The sequence below is a fragment of the Cherax quadricarinatus genome, chromosome 1 (genome assembly GCF_038502225.1).
Source record: "Cherax quadricarinatus isolate ZL_2023a chromosome 1, ASM3850222v1, whole genome shotgun sequence".
Lineage (NCBI taxonomy): Eukaryota > Metazoa > Arthropoda > Malacostraca > Decapoda > Parastacidae > Cherax > Cherax quadricarinatus.
In genome coordinates, this window is record NC_091292.1 from 31,163,669 (window position 1) to 31,181,207 (window position 17,539).

Genomic DNA, 17,539 nt, shown 5'->3' on the forward strand with positions numbered 1-17,539 from the left:
TTATGGTATTTACTGGTTTTCAGTGTATATTCTGGTTTTCAGTTTACGCAAGCGAGAAAGAGGCATGATAATGTACACTTAGAGGAACTAGTCCCAGATTTGCACACGAAAATCACTCCCTACGATAGCAAAAGAGTCAGCAGAAGATGCAAGATCCCCCAATGAAAAGCAGGGCGCCAGGAATACACTAAGAGACAAGACAATAAGTTTCAGGGTTCCAGGACTGTTCAACTGCCTCCCATCATACATAAGGGGGATTACCAATAGACCCCTGGCTATCTTCAAGAAGGCGCTGGACAGGCACCTAAAGTCAGTACCTGACCAGCCGGGCTGTAGTTCGTACGTTGGTTTGCGTGCGGCGAGCCGTAACAGCCTGGTTGATCAGGCCCTGATCCATCTCGAGGCCTGGTTACAGACCGGGCCGCGGGGGCGTCGACCCCCGAAACCCTCTCCAGGTATATCTTGGCTTTCAGTTTGTCATGATTTTCATTGAATATCTGGTTTTCAATGTATGTCCTTATTTTAGTGTATGTCCTTATTTTAGTGTATGTCCTTATTTTAGTGTATGTCCTTATTTTAGTGTATGTCCTTATTTTAGTGTATGTCCTTATTTAGTGTATGTCCTTATTTTAGTGTATGTCCTTATTTTAGTGTATGTCCTTATTTTAGTGTATGTCCTTATTTTAGTGTATGTCCAAGTTATCAATATATGTCCTGGTACCAAACGCAATGAACATATTATTAGTGTCAATTTATTATTCACAGGACACAGGAGCAAAAAAAAAATTAACATGCCAAGTCTGTTTTAATCAGATGACACTTTTTTTACTGAGTAGTAGAACGAAATATTTTTTCCGCCTGTTTCAGATGTGAATATAAAAAATATTTGCCGAGTTCATGAATAGTGAATTGCGTGAGTTTTGAAATATATGGTTGGATATAATTTAATTAGCCAGAGTGAAAGGAATTGTAACATTTGACTGTCATGGAACCGAATATTGGGCTGCGAGAAAAAAATTATTAGGTCCTAAGAAATTATTACTATGTTGAGGATGAGCATATATATATATATGCAAACAATCGCTTACAGGCGATCTTAACTATGCAAGACAAGCCACGGGGGTGGAAATCTTTAGATAAACATTCCACCCCCGTTGAGTGAAGTGGGTGGGGCGCTGTCAACAAATTTTGCTGAGAATAAGAAATATTTTGGAGTGAGATGAACAGGTTATGAAAGCCTAGGGAACGAACGGATTTGTAAGTTAAAAACAGAATAGGGGAGCTAGTAGACTGGGAGATGGAGGTATTGGGAAGAGGGTGGGAGTACTTTGAGGAACTTTTAAATGTTGATGAAAACAGGGATGCAATTTCATGCACTAGCCAGTGAGGTATAACATCTTCTAGGAGTGAAGAAGAGCAGCATGCGAGTGTGGGGGAGGTGTGTGAGGCATTACTTAGAATGAAAGGGTGTAAAGCAGCTGGAACTGATGGGATCATGACAGAAACTTTGAAAGCAAGTCGGGATAAAGTTTTGAAGTGGTTGGTATTTGTATTCAATAAATATATGAAAGAGGGGACGTTACCTAGGGGCTGGCAGAGAGCATGTAAAGTTCTTTATATAGGGTTATCACTGAAAGAATTAGATGTAAGACAGACAACAGGATTGCGGATGAACAAGGAGTCTTTAGAATGTGTATTGGATGTGTAGATAAAGTGCTTACATTGAAGTACATGTACATAAGTGAGCAATATTTAGATGAATGTAAGAAACTTTTAATTGCATTTATGGATTTAGGAAAGGCATAAGACAGAGTGGATAGGGAAGCAATGTGGCAGATGTTGCAAGTGTATGGAATAGGTAGTAAATTTATGAATGCTGTAAAGAGTATTTATGAGGATAGTGAGGCTCAGATTAGGGTGTGTAGGAAAGAGGAAGATTACTTCCCGGTAAAAGTAGGTCTTAGACAGGGATGTGTAATGTCACCACGGTGCTAGGGTGCTGGGGAGAGGGGTGAGACTAAATTATTGGGAATCAAATGCAAAATGGCAGTTGACACAGTTACTTTTTGCTGATGATACTGTGCTTTTGGGAAATTCTAAAGAAACGTTGCAGAGATTAGTAAACGAGTTTGGGAATATGTGTAAAGGTGGAAAATTTAAACTGAACATAGCTAAGAGTAAGGTGATGAGGGTATCAAACTATCTAGGTAAGGAAAAAATTGGATATCACATTGGAGGGAGGGAGAATGGAAGAAGTGAATGTGTTCAGATATTTGAGAATTGACTTGTCAGCAGATGGGTTTATAAAGAACATAACATAAGAACATAAGAAAGTAGGATCACTGCAGCAGAACTGATGAAGGGAAAAAGGTGAGTGGTGTTTGTGGTATCTGTGAAGACAAAAAATTTTTTCCATAAAGGCAAAGAAAGGAATGTTCAAAAGTATAGTGGTTCCAACACTCTTGAATGGGTATGAAGCATGGGTTGTAAATGCTGCAGCGAGGAGGAGGCTGGAGGTAGCGGAGATGCCGTGTCTAAAGGCAATTGATGTAAATATGCAGAGAATTCGTAGTGTGGAAATTAGGAGAAGGTGTCGAGCTACTAAAAGTATTAGTCAGAGGGCTGAAGAGTGGTTGTTGAGGTGGTTTGGTCATTTAGAGAGGAGGAACAAAGTGGAGAGCATATAAATCTGTTGTGGAAGAAAGGCGCGGTAGGGGTCGTCCCTAGGAATGGTTGGAGGAAGTAAAGGAGGTTTTGTGTGCGAGGGGCTTGGACTTCCAGCAAGCGTGTGTGAGCGTGTTAGATAGGATTGAATACAGACAAATGGTCTTTGGGACCTGACGAGCAGCTGGAGTGTGAGCAGGGTAATATTTTGTGAAGGGGTTCAGGGAAACCGGTTAGCCGGACTTGAGTCCTGGAGGTGGAAAGTACAATGCCTGCACTTTAAAGGAGGAGTTTTTGGGATATTGGCAGTTTGGAGGGACGTCTAAACTATCCTATCTGAACGCCCTACAAAGACAGTGTTATGTATGAATGATGGTGAAAGTGTTGATTACTAATGAAAGTTTTTTCTTTTTTTTTTGGGGGGGTGGAGGGGTCACACTGCCTTGTTGGGAAACGGCTGACACGTTGAGATATATATATCAATAACAACACTGCATGGTCTTTGTAGGATTGTATGGTCCCGTGGGTTACAGCGTCGTGAATTTTCGCTCACCATTAGGCGGACTAAACACGGGTTAGATCTCCGGCTAATCACAGTGTTATTACTGATTAAATGTCACTCGTTCGTAGTTACAATACTATATATATATATATATATATATATATATATATATATATATATATATATATATATATATATATATATATATATATATATATATAAACCAAGGACCACAGGGCAACCAGCTTCCTTTTTCAGAGACTCAGTGTTGCGATCCAAAGAGGAAATGCCTGCAGCATTCTGGGCACGCGGCCCACCGCCGGGGAGCTAGACGAAGTATTCGAGATGTAGCTCTGAGTTACCTATGTTGTTTTACTTTCAATTGTTTCTTTACCTGGAGTTTACCTGGAGAGAGTTTCGGGGGTCAACGCCCCCGCGGCCCGGTCTGTGACCAGGCCTCCTGGTGGATCAGCGCCTGATCAACCAGGCTGTTGCTGCTGGCTGCACGCAAACCAACGTACGAGCCACAGCCCGGCTGATCAGGAACTGACTTTAGGTGCTTGTCCAGTGCCAGCTTGAAGACTGCCAGGGGTCTGTTGGTAATCCCCCTTATGTGTGCTGGGAGGCAGTTGAACAGTCTCGGTCCCCTGACACTTATTGTATGGTCTCTTAACGTGCTAGTGACACCCCTGCTTTTCATTGGGGGGATGGTGCATCGTCTGCCAAGTCTTTTGCTTTCGTAGTGAGTGATTTTCGTGTGCAAGTTCGGTACTAGTCCCTCTAGGATTTTCCAGGTGTATATAATCATGTATCTCTCCCTCCTGCGTTCCAGGGAATACAGGTTTAGAAACCTCAAGCGCTCCCAGTAATTGAGGTGTTTTATCTCCGTTATGCGCGCCGTGAAAGTTCTCTGTACATTTTCTAGGTCGGCAATTTCACCTGCCTTGAAAGGTGCTGTTAGAGTGCAGCAATATTCCAGCCTAGATAGAACAAGTGACCTGAAGAGTGTCATCATGGGCTTGGCCTCCCTAGTTTTGAAGGTTCTCATTATCCATCCTGTCATTTTTCTAGCAGATGCGATTGATACAATGTTATGGTCCTTGAAGGTGAGATCCTCCGACATAATCACTCCCAGGTCTTTGACGTTGGTGTTTCGCTCTATTTTGTGGCCAGAATTTGTTTTGTACTCTGATGAAGATTTAATTTCCTCATGTTTACCATATCTGAGTAATTGAAATTTCTCATCGTTGAACTTCATATTGTTTTCTGCAGCCCACTGAAAGATTTGGTTGATGTCCGCCTGGAGCCTTGCAGTGTCTGCAATGGAAGACACTGTCATGCAGATTCGGGTGTCATCTGCAAAGGAAGACACGGTGCTGTGGCTGACATCCTTGTCTATGTCGGATATGAGGATGAGGAACAAGATGGGAGCTAGTACTGTGCCTTGTGGAACAGAGCTTTTCACCGTAGCTGCCTCGGACTTTACTCTGTTGACGACTACTCTCTGTGTTCTGTTAGTGAGGAAATTATAGATCCATCGACCAACTTTTCCTGTTATTCCTTTAGCGCGCATTTTGTGCGCTATTACGCCATGGTCACACTTGTCGAAGGCTTTTGCAAAGTCTGTATATATTACATCTGCATTCTTTTTGTCTTCTAGTGCATTTAGGACCTTGTCGTAGTGATCCAGTAGTTGAGACAGACAGGAGCGACCTGTTCTAAACCCATGTTGCCCTGGGTTGTGTAACTGATGGGTTTCTAGATGGGTGGTGATCTTGCTTCTTAGGACCCTTTCAAAGATTTTTATGATATGGGATGTTAGTGCTATTGGTCTGTAGTTCTTTGCTGTTGCTTTACTGCCCCCTTTGTGGAGTGGGGCTATGTCTGTTGTTTTTAGTAACTGAGGGACGACCCCCGTGTCCATGCTCCCTCTCCATAGGATGGAAAAGGCTCGTGATAGGGGCTTCTTGCAGTTCTTGATGAACACAGAGTTCCATGAGTCTGGCCCTGGGGCAGAGTGCATGGGCATGTCATTTATCGCCTGTTCGAAGTCATTTGGCGTCAGGATAACATCGGATAGGCTTGTGTTAATCAAATTTTGTGGCTCTCTCATAAAAATTTTGCGAATGTTTTGTCAATGTATTTTGTCTTTAAATAAAATATATATTAAATATAGGGGGTGGTAGGAGAAAATTCTCAAACAGCTTCAGGGAGAACCTTGAGTTTTCCCTGAAGCAAGTTTATTCTTTTCTCTGAGGATGAGGGTCCCTAGGACAGTTCTAGAGGTGGTACCTCCCTATATATATATATATATATATATATATATATATATATATATATATATATATATATATATATATATATATATATATATATATATATATATATATATATATATATATATATATATATATATATATATATATATATATATGGTGAGAATCAATGAATTGGAAGCTAGTTTCCTCGTTTTTGGATAAGTCCTGGTAACCTTCCTCTCATATCTTCTCCCCAATCGCTGCATGACCTTTATGAATTTATCGGTTCCACTTGAATATACTAAATTTATCAGTCAATGGTGGACGGAAATAAAGTCGAGGGTTGATCAAAGCTGGTGTCACTTGTACTAGTAGAGACGTGTCGAGGAAGCACAAACACATCCACTCACGTTGGTCTTTTTATAGAAATTACTCAGAGGTGAGGTTTTGTTCTTTGTGTGGAAAAAAATACAGAAATACATTTATTTTTCTGAGTGTTTCTTAACAACTCTTATTCCTGTATCATATTCGTTTCAGTTAAGAAAACTAGGTCTGGGACCGGGCTAGCGGCGTGGTCCGGGACCGGCCGAGGGGACAATGATATCATGCAACCATCAACAAATTTACAGACTAAAGTTTAATTGAATTTTATAGATATAATCAGTTCTTTTGCTGACTATTTCTTTCCTTTGGAAAATTGACAGGTTCAGTAATTCTTTGTAAGGACATGAAAGATTGTTTTTGTTTCTTGTATAAGCATGAAAATGCGGAGAGAATGAATGGAGAGCGGAACTAGTGTGGAGGGAGGGCGGAAGATGTGAGGGAGGGTGAGAGGAGTTCGGAGGGTGGCAACTGTGGTGGTGGCAACTGTAGTGGGTGTGATGCATCTCAAAATAGCTGGTAGGTGTGACAGCAGGAGGCAGCACCTCTGCTGTTACTGGCAGTAGTACAGTACCTCTCAGAGACACCGCTGATCACTCCCACTCCAGGTCAGTTATCACCACTCCCACTCCAGGTTAGTCATCATCTCTCCCACTCCAGGTCATTCATAACCACTCCCACTCCAGGTCAGTCATCACCACCACCACTTCAGGTCAGTCATCACCACTCCCACTTTAGGTCAGTCACCACCACTCCTACTCCAGGTCAGTCATCACCACTCCCAACTTACCCAACTCAACTCGGTTATCATATTTATATTATTATTATTATTATCAAAAAAGAAGCGCTAAGCCACAAGGGCTATACAGCGCTGCGATATCATATTTATAAAGAAGCACTAAATCCCCTTTTTATAATGCTTAATCTGAGGAAAATAAGGATAGTTTCAAATCATCGTATCGAGAGCCCTTTGTTATCAAATCACCATCATTGAAAAGCCAGCTATCATAGATGCCCTCCTTGAAATTTGGTCATTTAGGTTAGGTTAGGTAAGAATCGTCGGGAAACAGGACAAGTGTTTCCTGACGCGGTTCATAGTCATATAATGACCCACCACTGGAGCTTTTGGTCATCTGACTGAGACCTTCTGCTATAACCATAATTTTTGAAGGAGTGGACCGGTAAGCCAGCGGAAGGCCTCGGTCAGATGACCAAAGCCTCCAAGGTGCATCATCATTTGACTAAGACCCTCGTCAGGAAACACTTGTTCAGTGTGGCATGCAAAGAGTATATTACAATTTATTCGGCGTAAGTCACACTCCTATATAGGCTGCCTCCCATCCAGCAAACCAGGCTTAACGATCGATAAGGTCGTTAAGCATTCGTAAGCAATGGCAGACTTGCCTACTTGGGATAATATCCACAGAGAATGGTGCAGACGCCTACTGTGGAAGTTAGAGATGTGAGACTTGGCTTCGCACTGAGATCTTTGAGACAATATGTATTCACGGTGGAATCATTGATATTACTTCTAGCAAGTACCGGGCGGATATTCCTGGCAACCTCACCACACGGGAGCACTATGAACTAATTAGAGGAATCTTCAGTAGGGATTTGTTGAGGACAGCTTGTGCCTTGAGTTTACAATTCCAGATGAAGAAAGATGGAAATTGAAGATGTGTGCAGGCTTGTGTTACGTAGACACACCTCCTCAAGGAAACAAGGGCTGGAGATGCGAATAGCTCTTAAGAATAAACCAATAAGTCTACTTCTAGTGCGGGTGTCTTGGTGTGAACAGAAGTGCATAAGATAGTCCTTGGTAGGTTTTTCTATACACTTTGAAGAGAAGGTTGTCGCTGTCGGGAAACCTGCAAGAGAGGTCGTCGAGGAAAGGAAGTTTGCCTAGTGGAGGGTATCTTTAGAGTTCGCAGAGATATCGTCTGAGCTTGCTGCCGAGATCAACCATCAAATTTAATCTTGAGGAAACAAAGAGTAATAAACTCCCGTTATTAGATGTCCTACTAAAGACAGGTGGAGACAGACTCGGAAAATGTTTCCTAACAAAGAAAACCTGCTACATTTTTATTCAACCATAATACTCTTCGAGAAACTGTGGGCTGCATACGATATGCAACCCACAGTTTCTCGAAGAGGAATGTGATCACATTATCCAAATATTCACATGACTGCAGTGACCGCACACTCTGCTTCTGACAATCTGAAACGAGCACGTGACATCATCAACACGGTCGCATGAAGACATCCTTCTTCCACTTGGCAAGGTAGCCGAAAATGTTACCAGTGCGCTCGGAAGTCACTGAGTGTGGCCACTATCATTGTCAACTATCACAGATTTAATGAAGAGAATAACTATGACCGTCGAGACTTGTGTAGATGTGTGTGCTATGCCATTATCTGAAGGTTACGTGAAGGCTATACCTAGGGTTACCAGTGCCATGGCCCAGGCCTAGGCCAGTTCTCAACGTAGATGACAGCTTAATCTAATGTATGCGCCACAGCCTGATTGATCAAGAACTACTTGAAGAACTGGTCAAGTTCTCTCTTGAAGACATCTAATAGTCTGTTGACAATTCACCTTAAGTAAGAAGGAAGGATACTGAAAAGTCTTGGTCCTTTTAGTGTACTCACTGAATCTCTGTTTTTCATTGCTTTCGTGCAAATTATGTTGCATCTTTCTCGCCTACGTTCCATGGAGTATAATTTGAAGGCCATCAAGTGTTTTAATAATTTAGACGCTTAAATTAATTTATAATAACGAGCAGTGAAGGTTCTCTGTATATTCTCCAAATCTGCAGTTTCGCCTGCCTGTATCCTTCACATTAATCATCTCCTCTAATGTGTGCTTCCAGTTTTATTTTCTCATTTTTTTTTCATAGCGGAGTAACTGAAATTTGTTCTCATCGAACATAATATTCTGTGACTAACTGGAAAACCTGGATTATATCAGTTTGGAAATTTGCTGTATCCTCACTGGATAACACTCGTGCGCAAAGTCTATAATCATCTGCAATGGATGAAAAGGCGCTTTGTTTTATGTCTGTCAGATGTGAAAATAAAAAAGATAATTGGGGCGGGTACTGTGCCTTGAGGCGCAATGTTTTAATTTTACTTTGGTCACTTTTCTCTTTGCGTTATATTTTTAAGAATATTAACTGTCCACCTGGCTACTTTTCCAATTATTCCTTTTTCATGCATTTTGTGCGCTGTTACACCTTGGTCGCATTTGTTAAAGGCATAGTATGTGTATGCTATATCTGTGGTGTACACATTGTAGTGTACAGCTGTAGTGTCCGAGACCATGTAGCAATGGTCCAGCATTTAAGAGAGGCAGGAACGGCCCAGAGATATACAATTTTTATGAATCCATGTGTTTAGCGATCTTGTTTCTTAAAACTCTTTCAAATATTTTGATACGTGGGACGTCCCATCACTGTTTTAGGACTTTAGTTCTTTGCAATTGCTTTACTGCCACCTTTATGAATTGTGCTGTATCCCTGGTTTATAAACGACTAATAAATCTTGCATTCACACACCATTAATAGGAGTTTTCAACAATTCATGACGAATATGGAGTTCCACATATCTGGGCATGGTGCAGTGTTTGGGCATACTAGCAGTACCTTCTAAGTCGGGTAAGGTTATGGTTTTTTTTCCGAAATTAGGGTAATGTTAGCAGTCTCATTCTTGACAACTGTATTTAGACAGTCAGTCTTTAGTCAGACTGACAGCTCACTCAACACAGGGTCATGTTTTGATTTCAGAAATTAGCACATTTCATTGTTATCGTCAGTGTAAGTTCTATCTCTTTTAAGCAAGGACCCGTTATAAGATGAGGTTTATGCCTCATCTGATATCGGGCATTTCAGATTTGTTTTAATTTAGTTAATGTTGTTTTGTTCTCTGCGTCTCTTCTGAACTCTGTATATATTCGGATTCAATTCGGTGTTTTACATTCCTCTAGCCAGTGTATCTTTTAGTTCTCGAGGAAACCATACCCCCGGCCGGGATTGAACCCGCGGTCATAGAGTCTCAAAACTCCAGCCCGTCGCGCTAGCCACTAGACCAGCTAGCCACAATAAGATTCATCCAACTAGGTATATTTCTACACCATAGGAAAGTTAGCACAGGCACCTCTGTGACCACAAATGCAAGTTTTTACAGACGAATCTCCAGCTAGCGTGGCCGTGACGAACTCTAGCTCAAGTCCCTTCACTGCCGTCAACATGACTTAAGAAATCGTAATGACACGATTGCAAATAAACCATACCCCCGGCCGGGATTGAACCCGCGGTCATAGAGTCTCAAAACTCCAGCCCGTCGCGCTAGCCACTAGACCAGCTAGCCACAATAAGATTCATCCAACTAGGTATATTTCTACACCATAGGAAAGTTAGCACAGGCACCTCTGTGACCACAGAGAAATATACCTAGTTGGATGAATCTTATTGTGGCTAGCTGGTCTAGTGGCTAGCGCGACGGGCTGGAGTTTTGAGACTCTATGACCGCGGGTTCAATCCCGGCCGGGGGTATGGTTTATTTGCAATCGTGTCATTACGATTTCTTAAGTCATGTTCTCGAGGAAGTCTGCAGCCTTTGAGAAGTTTCTACTTCGTCTTTGCCTGTAAGAGGAAAACTTTTTTTTAACTTGAAGGAGAAGGCGCCATTGTGAACAAAAATACGGATTCAGTATATGATTTGAATAATAATTGCATAATACACAGGAATTCACAAAGGTACTTGGTAAAGTAAGATAGTTCGCAGAAGCATCGCTGTGACACAGCCTTGGTCATGGTTTCCTACACAGTAGCCCAAAGCTCAGATAGTTTTAGAGTCTCAGAAGTACGTACTCACCAAGCTGATTCTACCCCGCCAGTCACTACACTAGCAGGTAATGCATGCTCAAGCACTTGACATCACTGAACTTGACCCTACCTGTGTTTTCTGTACCGGATCGAAAAGCCTCGATTGGGCGAAATGTCTTTTAATTAAATGTCGTAAGTGCTACACTTACGTCAAATCTGTATTGTCAAATCTGTACAGTGTGTCCCTTGAAATAATTTTTTTTTTTTTTCAGGTATTCTCCGTCTTGTTTTTTCATCGTTCGACCTCAAATATATATACCAGAAATAGCTATATAATGCGGCAAGGGCCTGCTGTGGGCTGGAGTACTGGGGCTGCCAGACCTACAGTCATTCAACCCTCATCCTTCTCCAGAGGTGGCAACGAAGCTGGCATCAACTGCGGTTGTTGCGTGTGTTGTCCTTGTTTTCACTATGGTTTCCTCAAGACAAGGTTCGGCTTGCTCAAGATACTTCAACTGGTAGGAATCTAAACTTGTTCAACTTAATTCAAAATCGAAGACAAAATGCGAAGAATATTTGGCATGATGAATTTGGAGTTTAAGCATTTTTATCAACTTAGGATTACACTTTAATGCAACTTTGACTCGGACATTTATTTAGTATCACTTGCAAATCATACTAATTATAACCGATGTCACAGATCCTGTCTGCAATCTGCCTGACACTGGTGCTGGAATATGGGTTTCCCTACAGTTCTATTATAGGAGACTCCTTCACGTTCTTCGTGGTCACCATTTCTGCTTGCGTCTTCGTGGTCAGCCTCCTCACCTTCTGCTACCTCATCTCAGCAAATTCTTTCAATCTCATCCGCTCCTCCGTTCTGGTTAGTTCAATTTCAAATGTAAAATATGTAACTTTTCTTAATAATTGTGTTTTGTTCGTCAGAAAAAGGACGGTGTCCCCTGACACGGATTTTAGTACGATGATGATCCGTCGAACAGTTTGGTATCTGCTGAGTCAACCCCAGCTAGTGATACTGTTTAATATCCTTGAAGCAAATGCGTATGTTGACTTAGCCCTCCAATCTTCTGCTCTACACAAACTTATGTAATTCATGAACCTTGTTTAAGAGCAACTTTTTCTAGTAACCTTGGAAAGGTTATAGGGCGCCGGACCTTCTGAACGGACCATATAAGCTCTCGTTCTAGCTTGACACTTTTCATCATTATTGTAAACAAAGATATATAGGACACATCATAGCGGTCCAAACAGTGCAAGCTGGGAATTTGAAGAAGTTTATCATCATCAATCATCATCATCATCATCATCATCATCATCATCATCATCATCATCATCATCATCATCATCATCATCATCATCATCATCATCATCATCATCATCATCATCATCATCATCATCATCATCATCATCATCATCATCATCACATTCATAGTTAAGGGCTAAACCTCCACTTACTGAAAAGATACCAAAATTCCATATACGTATTATCATAATATTGACATAATAAATGCCTCTTGATTTTGAGAAGATGTAGCCACATTTTAGGCTTGAAGCTGTTCAGAAAAAAAAAATTCTAGTTATCACGCTGAAAACATTACTGCACAGTTTTTAAAATAAAATTGGCAAAGTGGCACCTAAACAATTTAATAATAACTCGAACTTTTCTCGAAGTTGTCCGTCACTGAAAGTTTGAGGTTATGAAAAATGGGTTAACTGGTTCTTAAACCCGAACTTTCCTCTTCTGAGATAACCTGACACTGAAAGTGTGAAGTTAATCATGAGAACTGCTCTCAAATCATCACAGAACCTTGAAATAGGAAAAAAAAAGATGAAGGCTGGTATTCACTACAGATATACCCTAGCAAGATGTGCTTCACCTGGCGGATTTACTGGTAAGTGGGCTGAACCACAATTACTTAGTACCAAATTATTTCTTAACCCATCGTGAGTCACGCCCGAGCCGCCATCTGCAACATTTGAACGGGGTCCCCATATGATTCCTAATAAATATTTACATACTAGATTCTAGACTTCTAAACCTGCCAATGTGTGTTTCAGTCACTGTGTGACCTTGAGGGAGGTGAACTGCAACTCCTCTGCCTCTTGAGGTTTTTGAGTTAGCTGTTAGACCCTTTGCATGGGTGCAGGTACCAGGGTTTGGGATTTAATGATACTGAGAAAACTCTCGGAATACACAGCAATCAAAACACGTCTAGTCATGTCGTGAAATTGGCAAACTTGCATCAACACAAGTATGCTGAATCTTTCCTTGGATTATATACATCACGTTATTGCTTTGAAAACATTATAGTCCTTGATTTTTAAAATGAAATTCACCCTGAAACCTTCGGTTAGGATGGGTAAGATTTGTCAGGAAACAGGATAAGTGTTACCTGACGCGGGTTTAGTCATATTATGACTCCACCGTTGGAGCTTTTGGTCATCTGACCGAGGCCTTCCGCTGGCTTACCCCTCCACCCTTTAAAAAGATTATAACCATTTTTGATACATCCATCCGAACTATATTCTAGTTAAGATACACCAGCAAGGAAAATTTGAAGTCAACTAATCGGAAGAGGCTTTCTCAAGTTATCCCATGGACACTAGTACTTTATTTAAAATTGTAAAATTGGTATCCACGCAGCTCAGAGCTGAATCAGATTAAATAAGTTCTCAAGCTATCACACCAAAATCTTACACAGACAAAAATCCGACGACTAGAGGTATTCTTATTCAGGGGATAACTAAGGTTAAGTTACGCTATGTTAGATTAATATTTAATTTTAGCAATGATTCACTTTTACCGTAGCCGTGGGGAAGCACTAAACCCATAAGGCTAATACTGTACCTGGATAACGGGAAATAATCAGATCTGACTTAAAAAAAAAGGGAAAAACAGCTCTAATGTCTTTGATTACGAACACCCGGACCCCCTTCAATAGCACACTGGTCAACAGTTTTTGAAAAGTTGTATGCTTCGTAAATGAGAGTAGTTAATTCTTATGTATTTTCATGTCCTGAATCCAAATATCACCTTGAAAAATCCCTATTGGCTATAGGTTTGAAGATACGAGACTGGTAATATTGAATTATTTTATTATAACATAGAATATGTGTGTCAGTATGTTTTAAACTCTAATCCGTACCTATTCTCTGCCTTTTTGCTTGACGCTTATAGTGGCCTGAAGAATCATTTCTTGTCGATGTCCAGCAATAGTCTGCAAGCATTCTTGTGCTCCATTTGCCCTGGTACCATTTTTTCATGGCTGAAATATCTTGGCGAAACCTTTCACCATGTTCGGCACTGCCTCACAGTTCGCTGGAAAAAAAGTCTAAATGTGAGTCCAAAAAGTGGATTTTAAGTGACACGTTACATCCCATGTTCTTGTAAGCCTTGATGAGGTTTTCCATCAATTCTTCATAGTTGCCTTCCCTTCTGTTTCCGAGAAATCCCTTCACCACTAACTTGAATGCTTCCCGAGCAGCTTTCTCCTCCCCATGAAGGTCTGATTCAAAGTCGCCATCTTTAAGAAGCTCTCGAATCTGAGGACCATTGAAGACTTCCTCTCTTATCTTAGTGTAGCTCATTGAGGGGAATTTTGATGTTAAATACTTGAATCCTGACCGAATTTGCCCATAACTTTTACAAAGTTTTTCATGAGCCCCAGTTTTATGTGTAGTGGTGGTAGCAAAATTTTGTTCGATTCATTGAGAGGTGGATGTTGAACATTTTTCCTCCCAGGTTCCAATGATTGACGAGGTGGCCAATCTCTCCTGATGTAGTGGGAACCTCTTGCACGGCTGTCCCATTCACACAGAAAGCAGCAGTAATTGTATATTGAAAAGTGAAGCTAACAAACAATTTTAACTATGATATTCATTATCAGTGACCTAAAATTAGTTGGGAATTGCTACTCTGGTCTCGGAAGCATTTTGGTTGTTGACCAGTGTAGTTCTTGGATCAAATCGTGCTGAAACTGACGTACTGTAATACAGTATCATGGAAATGCTAAACGTATTTGGGTCATCACTCACTGGGATCACTGTAAAACGCTGGAAAACTAAATTCTTATTTGGAGGACTGGTTACCTAGCCTAGTATTGGTAACAGGAGTGAATCTCGTAAAATACTATAATAGCATGAAAGTAAATGATTAATCATGAGACGGGGATACCTAGAGGGTATTCCGGGGGTCATCGCCCCCGCGGCCCGGTCCAGTGGATCAGGGCCTGATCAACCAGGCGTTACTGCTGGCCGCACGCAAACCAACGTACGAACCACAGCCCGGTTAATCGGGAACTGACTTTAGGTGCCTGTCCAACTCCATCCCTTTATGTATGCCGGGAGGTAGTTAGTCTTGGACCCGTGATATTTATTGTGTTGACTCTTAACGTACTCATGGGGCCCCTGCTTTTCGTTGGGGTATGTTGCACCGCCTGCGGAGTCTTTTGCTTTCGTAGAGAGTAATTTCCATGTGTAAATTTTGGGACTTGTCTCTCTAAGATTTTCCAAGTATATATTATCATGTACCTTTCTCGCCTGCGTTCCAAGGAGTACAAGTCAAGGGACATCAACTGTTTCCAGTAATTTATGTATTTTATTGTGCCAAATTACTTTTCAAGACTAGCATAAAGTGACAATGAGTGGTACAAAAAAGGCACAATAACGTGACTGGAACAATACACAAATAACCCGCACATAGAAAGAAACTTACGATGACGTTTCAGTCCGACGGTATGACTAGTTGAAAGTTAAGACACTTGTACAACACCTGGTTATCTTTATTGCAGACGTTTCGCCATCCAGTGGCTTTATCAATACAGATTCTTGGACATAATTAGAAAACAGAATCTCTACAACCACGTTGCTGTAAACACTAACTCCAAGGCTGAGGGACTGATTACCTCATCTTTTGTATATAGTTCTTCTGTTTTCTAATTATGTCCAAGAATCTGTATTGATAAAGCCACTGGATGGCGAAACGTCTACAATAAAGATAACCAGATGTTGCACAAGTGTCTTAACTTTTATCTTGTCGGTATTGTATACCTGTCTTGCACAACGGTATGACTAGTTAATGGTGCAATTAGGACATTAACTTCGTCGTAAGTTTTTTCTCCTATGTGCGGGTTGCTTGCATATAAACAGTGTTAATATAGACAAACCGAGTTTAAGAAATAACGTACCTTGATTCTGTTTTTCTCTTATTGCTGCAGGAGGTAGTGTTTAACACCCTGGCTTGCATCTTGTATCTCACCGCCTCACCGTACTTATCCTGGGCAGTTCAGACGTCACTGTGGGGACGATACTTAGTCACGCCATACTTCACTGTCTACCCGGCCATGACAGCTGCCTACGTGAGTATTTGACCTTCCTTCACTTCGAATCCTAAGATTAAAAGGGACGTAATAAATGAGGCGACAATTAAAGGAATTACCTTTACTTATTTCAGTATTCTGTTCATATGGGGATTATGATGGTGGTAGAAGCAAACAAAATAACGGAGGCAGTAGCCATCATGGCAGTCCTGCAAATTAAATACATTTGCCTCTGTTTAGAGACTCTCGACTGAGGAAAGCCAAGAGACAGACTCCTAGGAACAAATTATTACTGTTATTATATTATACTAAAAACTAGCGTTAAACTCGTTTGGGTCATACAGTAATTCTTTGTGCGATGTGCAAAAATTAATTAATATCAAAGTTAGTTAGTTAGTTTAATATGTTTATTATGCACCCCATACCCATCCTGTGGAGTAGGTGCAATAGGTTAGTTTCTAAACAAATCACAGAACGGGAGGGGTTTGAACCCATGGCAGTTGTGTTATTAAGATTTCGGGAGTCAGGTTATTTTCTGATAAACAGTCAGAGTGGTTCTGTGCTGAAGGTGGGAATTTTGACAAGGTTAGTTAAAATGAGCACGTCAGGGCAAAGCAGCTATTGAGTGTTTATTTTTGCGTTTTCTTTGGAAGCTACGACAAACTTTTAGAAAGTGGCGAACAGAACGCTCGAGCTAGAAGTTGTCGCAAAGAGGCGCCAAAAGGTTTTTCGTGTGGTATCCGTACTCACCTATTTGTACTCACCTATTTGTGGTTGCAGGGGTCGATTCATAGCTCCTGGGCCCGCCTCTTCACTGATTGCTACTAGGTCCTCTCTCTCCCTGCTCCATGAGCTTTATCATACCTCGCCTGAAAACTATGTATGGTTCCCGCCTCCACTACTTCACTTTCTAGGCTATTCCACGGCCTGACTACTCTATGACTGAAGAAATACTTCCTAACATCCCTTTGATTCATCTGAGTCTTCAACTTCCAATTGTGACCTCTTGTGTCTGTGTCCCATCTCTGGAACATCCCGTCTTTGTCCACCTCGTCTATTCCGTGCAGTATTTTATATGTCGTTATCATGTCTCCCCTGACCCTCCTGGACTCCAGTGTCGTCAGGCCGATTTCCCTCAACCTTTCTTCGTAGGACAATCCCCGTAGCTCTGGGACTAGTCTTGCTGCAAACCTTTGCACTTTCTCTAATTTCTTGACGTGCTTGACTAGGTGTGGATTCCAAACTGGTGCTGCATACTCCAGTATGGGCCTGACGTAAATGGTATACAGAGTCTTGAACGAATCCTTACTGAGGTATCGGAACGCTATCCGTAGGTTTGCCAGGCGCCCGTATGCTGCAGCAGTTATCTGACTGATGTGCGCCTCAGGAGATATGCTCGGTGTTATACTCACCCCCAGATCTTTTTCCTTGAGTGAGGTTTGCAGACTTTGGCCATCTAAACTATATTGTGTCTGCGGTCTTCTTTGCCCTTCCCCAATCTTCATGACTTTGCATTTGGCAGGGTTAAACTCAAGGAGCCAGTTGCTGGACCAGGCTTGTAGCCTGTCCAGG

At 41.4% G+C, this 17,539-nt stretch overlaps 1 protein-coding gene across 6 annotated transcripts in view; it reads left to right on the top strand.

Annotated features, from left to right (window-relative positions):
- The window catches only part of sing (MARVEL domain-containing protein sing), a 98,926-nt gene that overhangs the window by 45,814 nt on the left and 35,573 nt on the right, over positions 1–17,539 (top strand). For 2 of the 6 annotated variants that reach the window (XM_053775233.2, XM_053775239.2), the window contains exons 2-4: positions 10,901–11,146; positions 11,329–11,511; positions 15,866–16,006. In XM_053775233.2, the coding sequence (XP_053631208.1) occupies positions 10,964–11,146; positions 11,329–11,511; positions 15,866–16,006 (507 nt within the window). In that variant the 5' untranslated portion in view covers positions 10,901–10,963. Of the gene's footprint in view, positions 1–430; positions 456–6,263; positions 6,440–6,481; positions 6,492–10,900; positions 11,147–11,328; positions 11,512–15,865; positions 16,007–17,539 lie in introns of those variants that run through there. The other 4 variants (XM_070104736.1, XM_053775223.2, XM_053775247.2 and 1 more) reach the window with 4 other exon arrangements.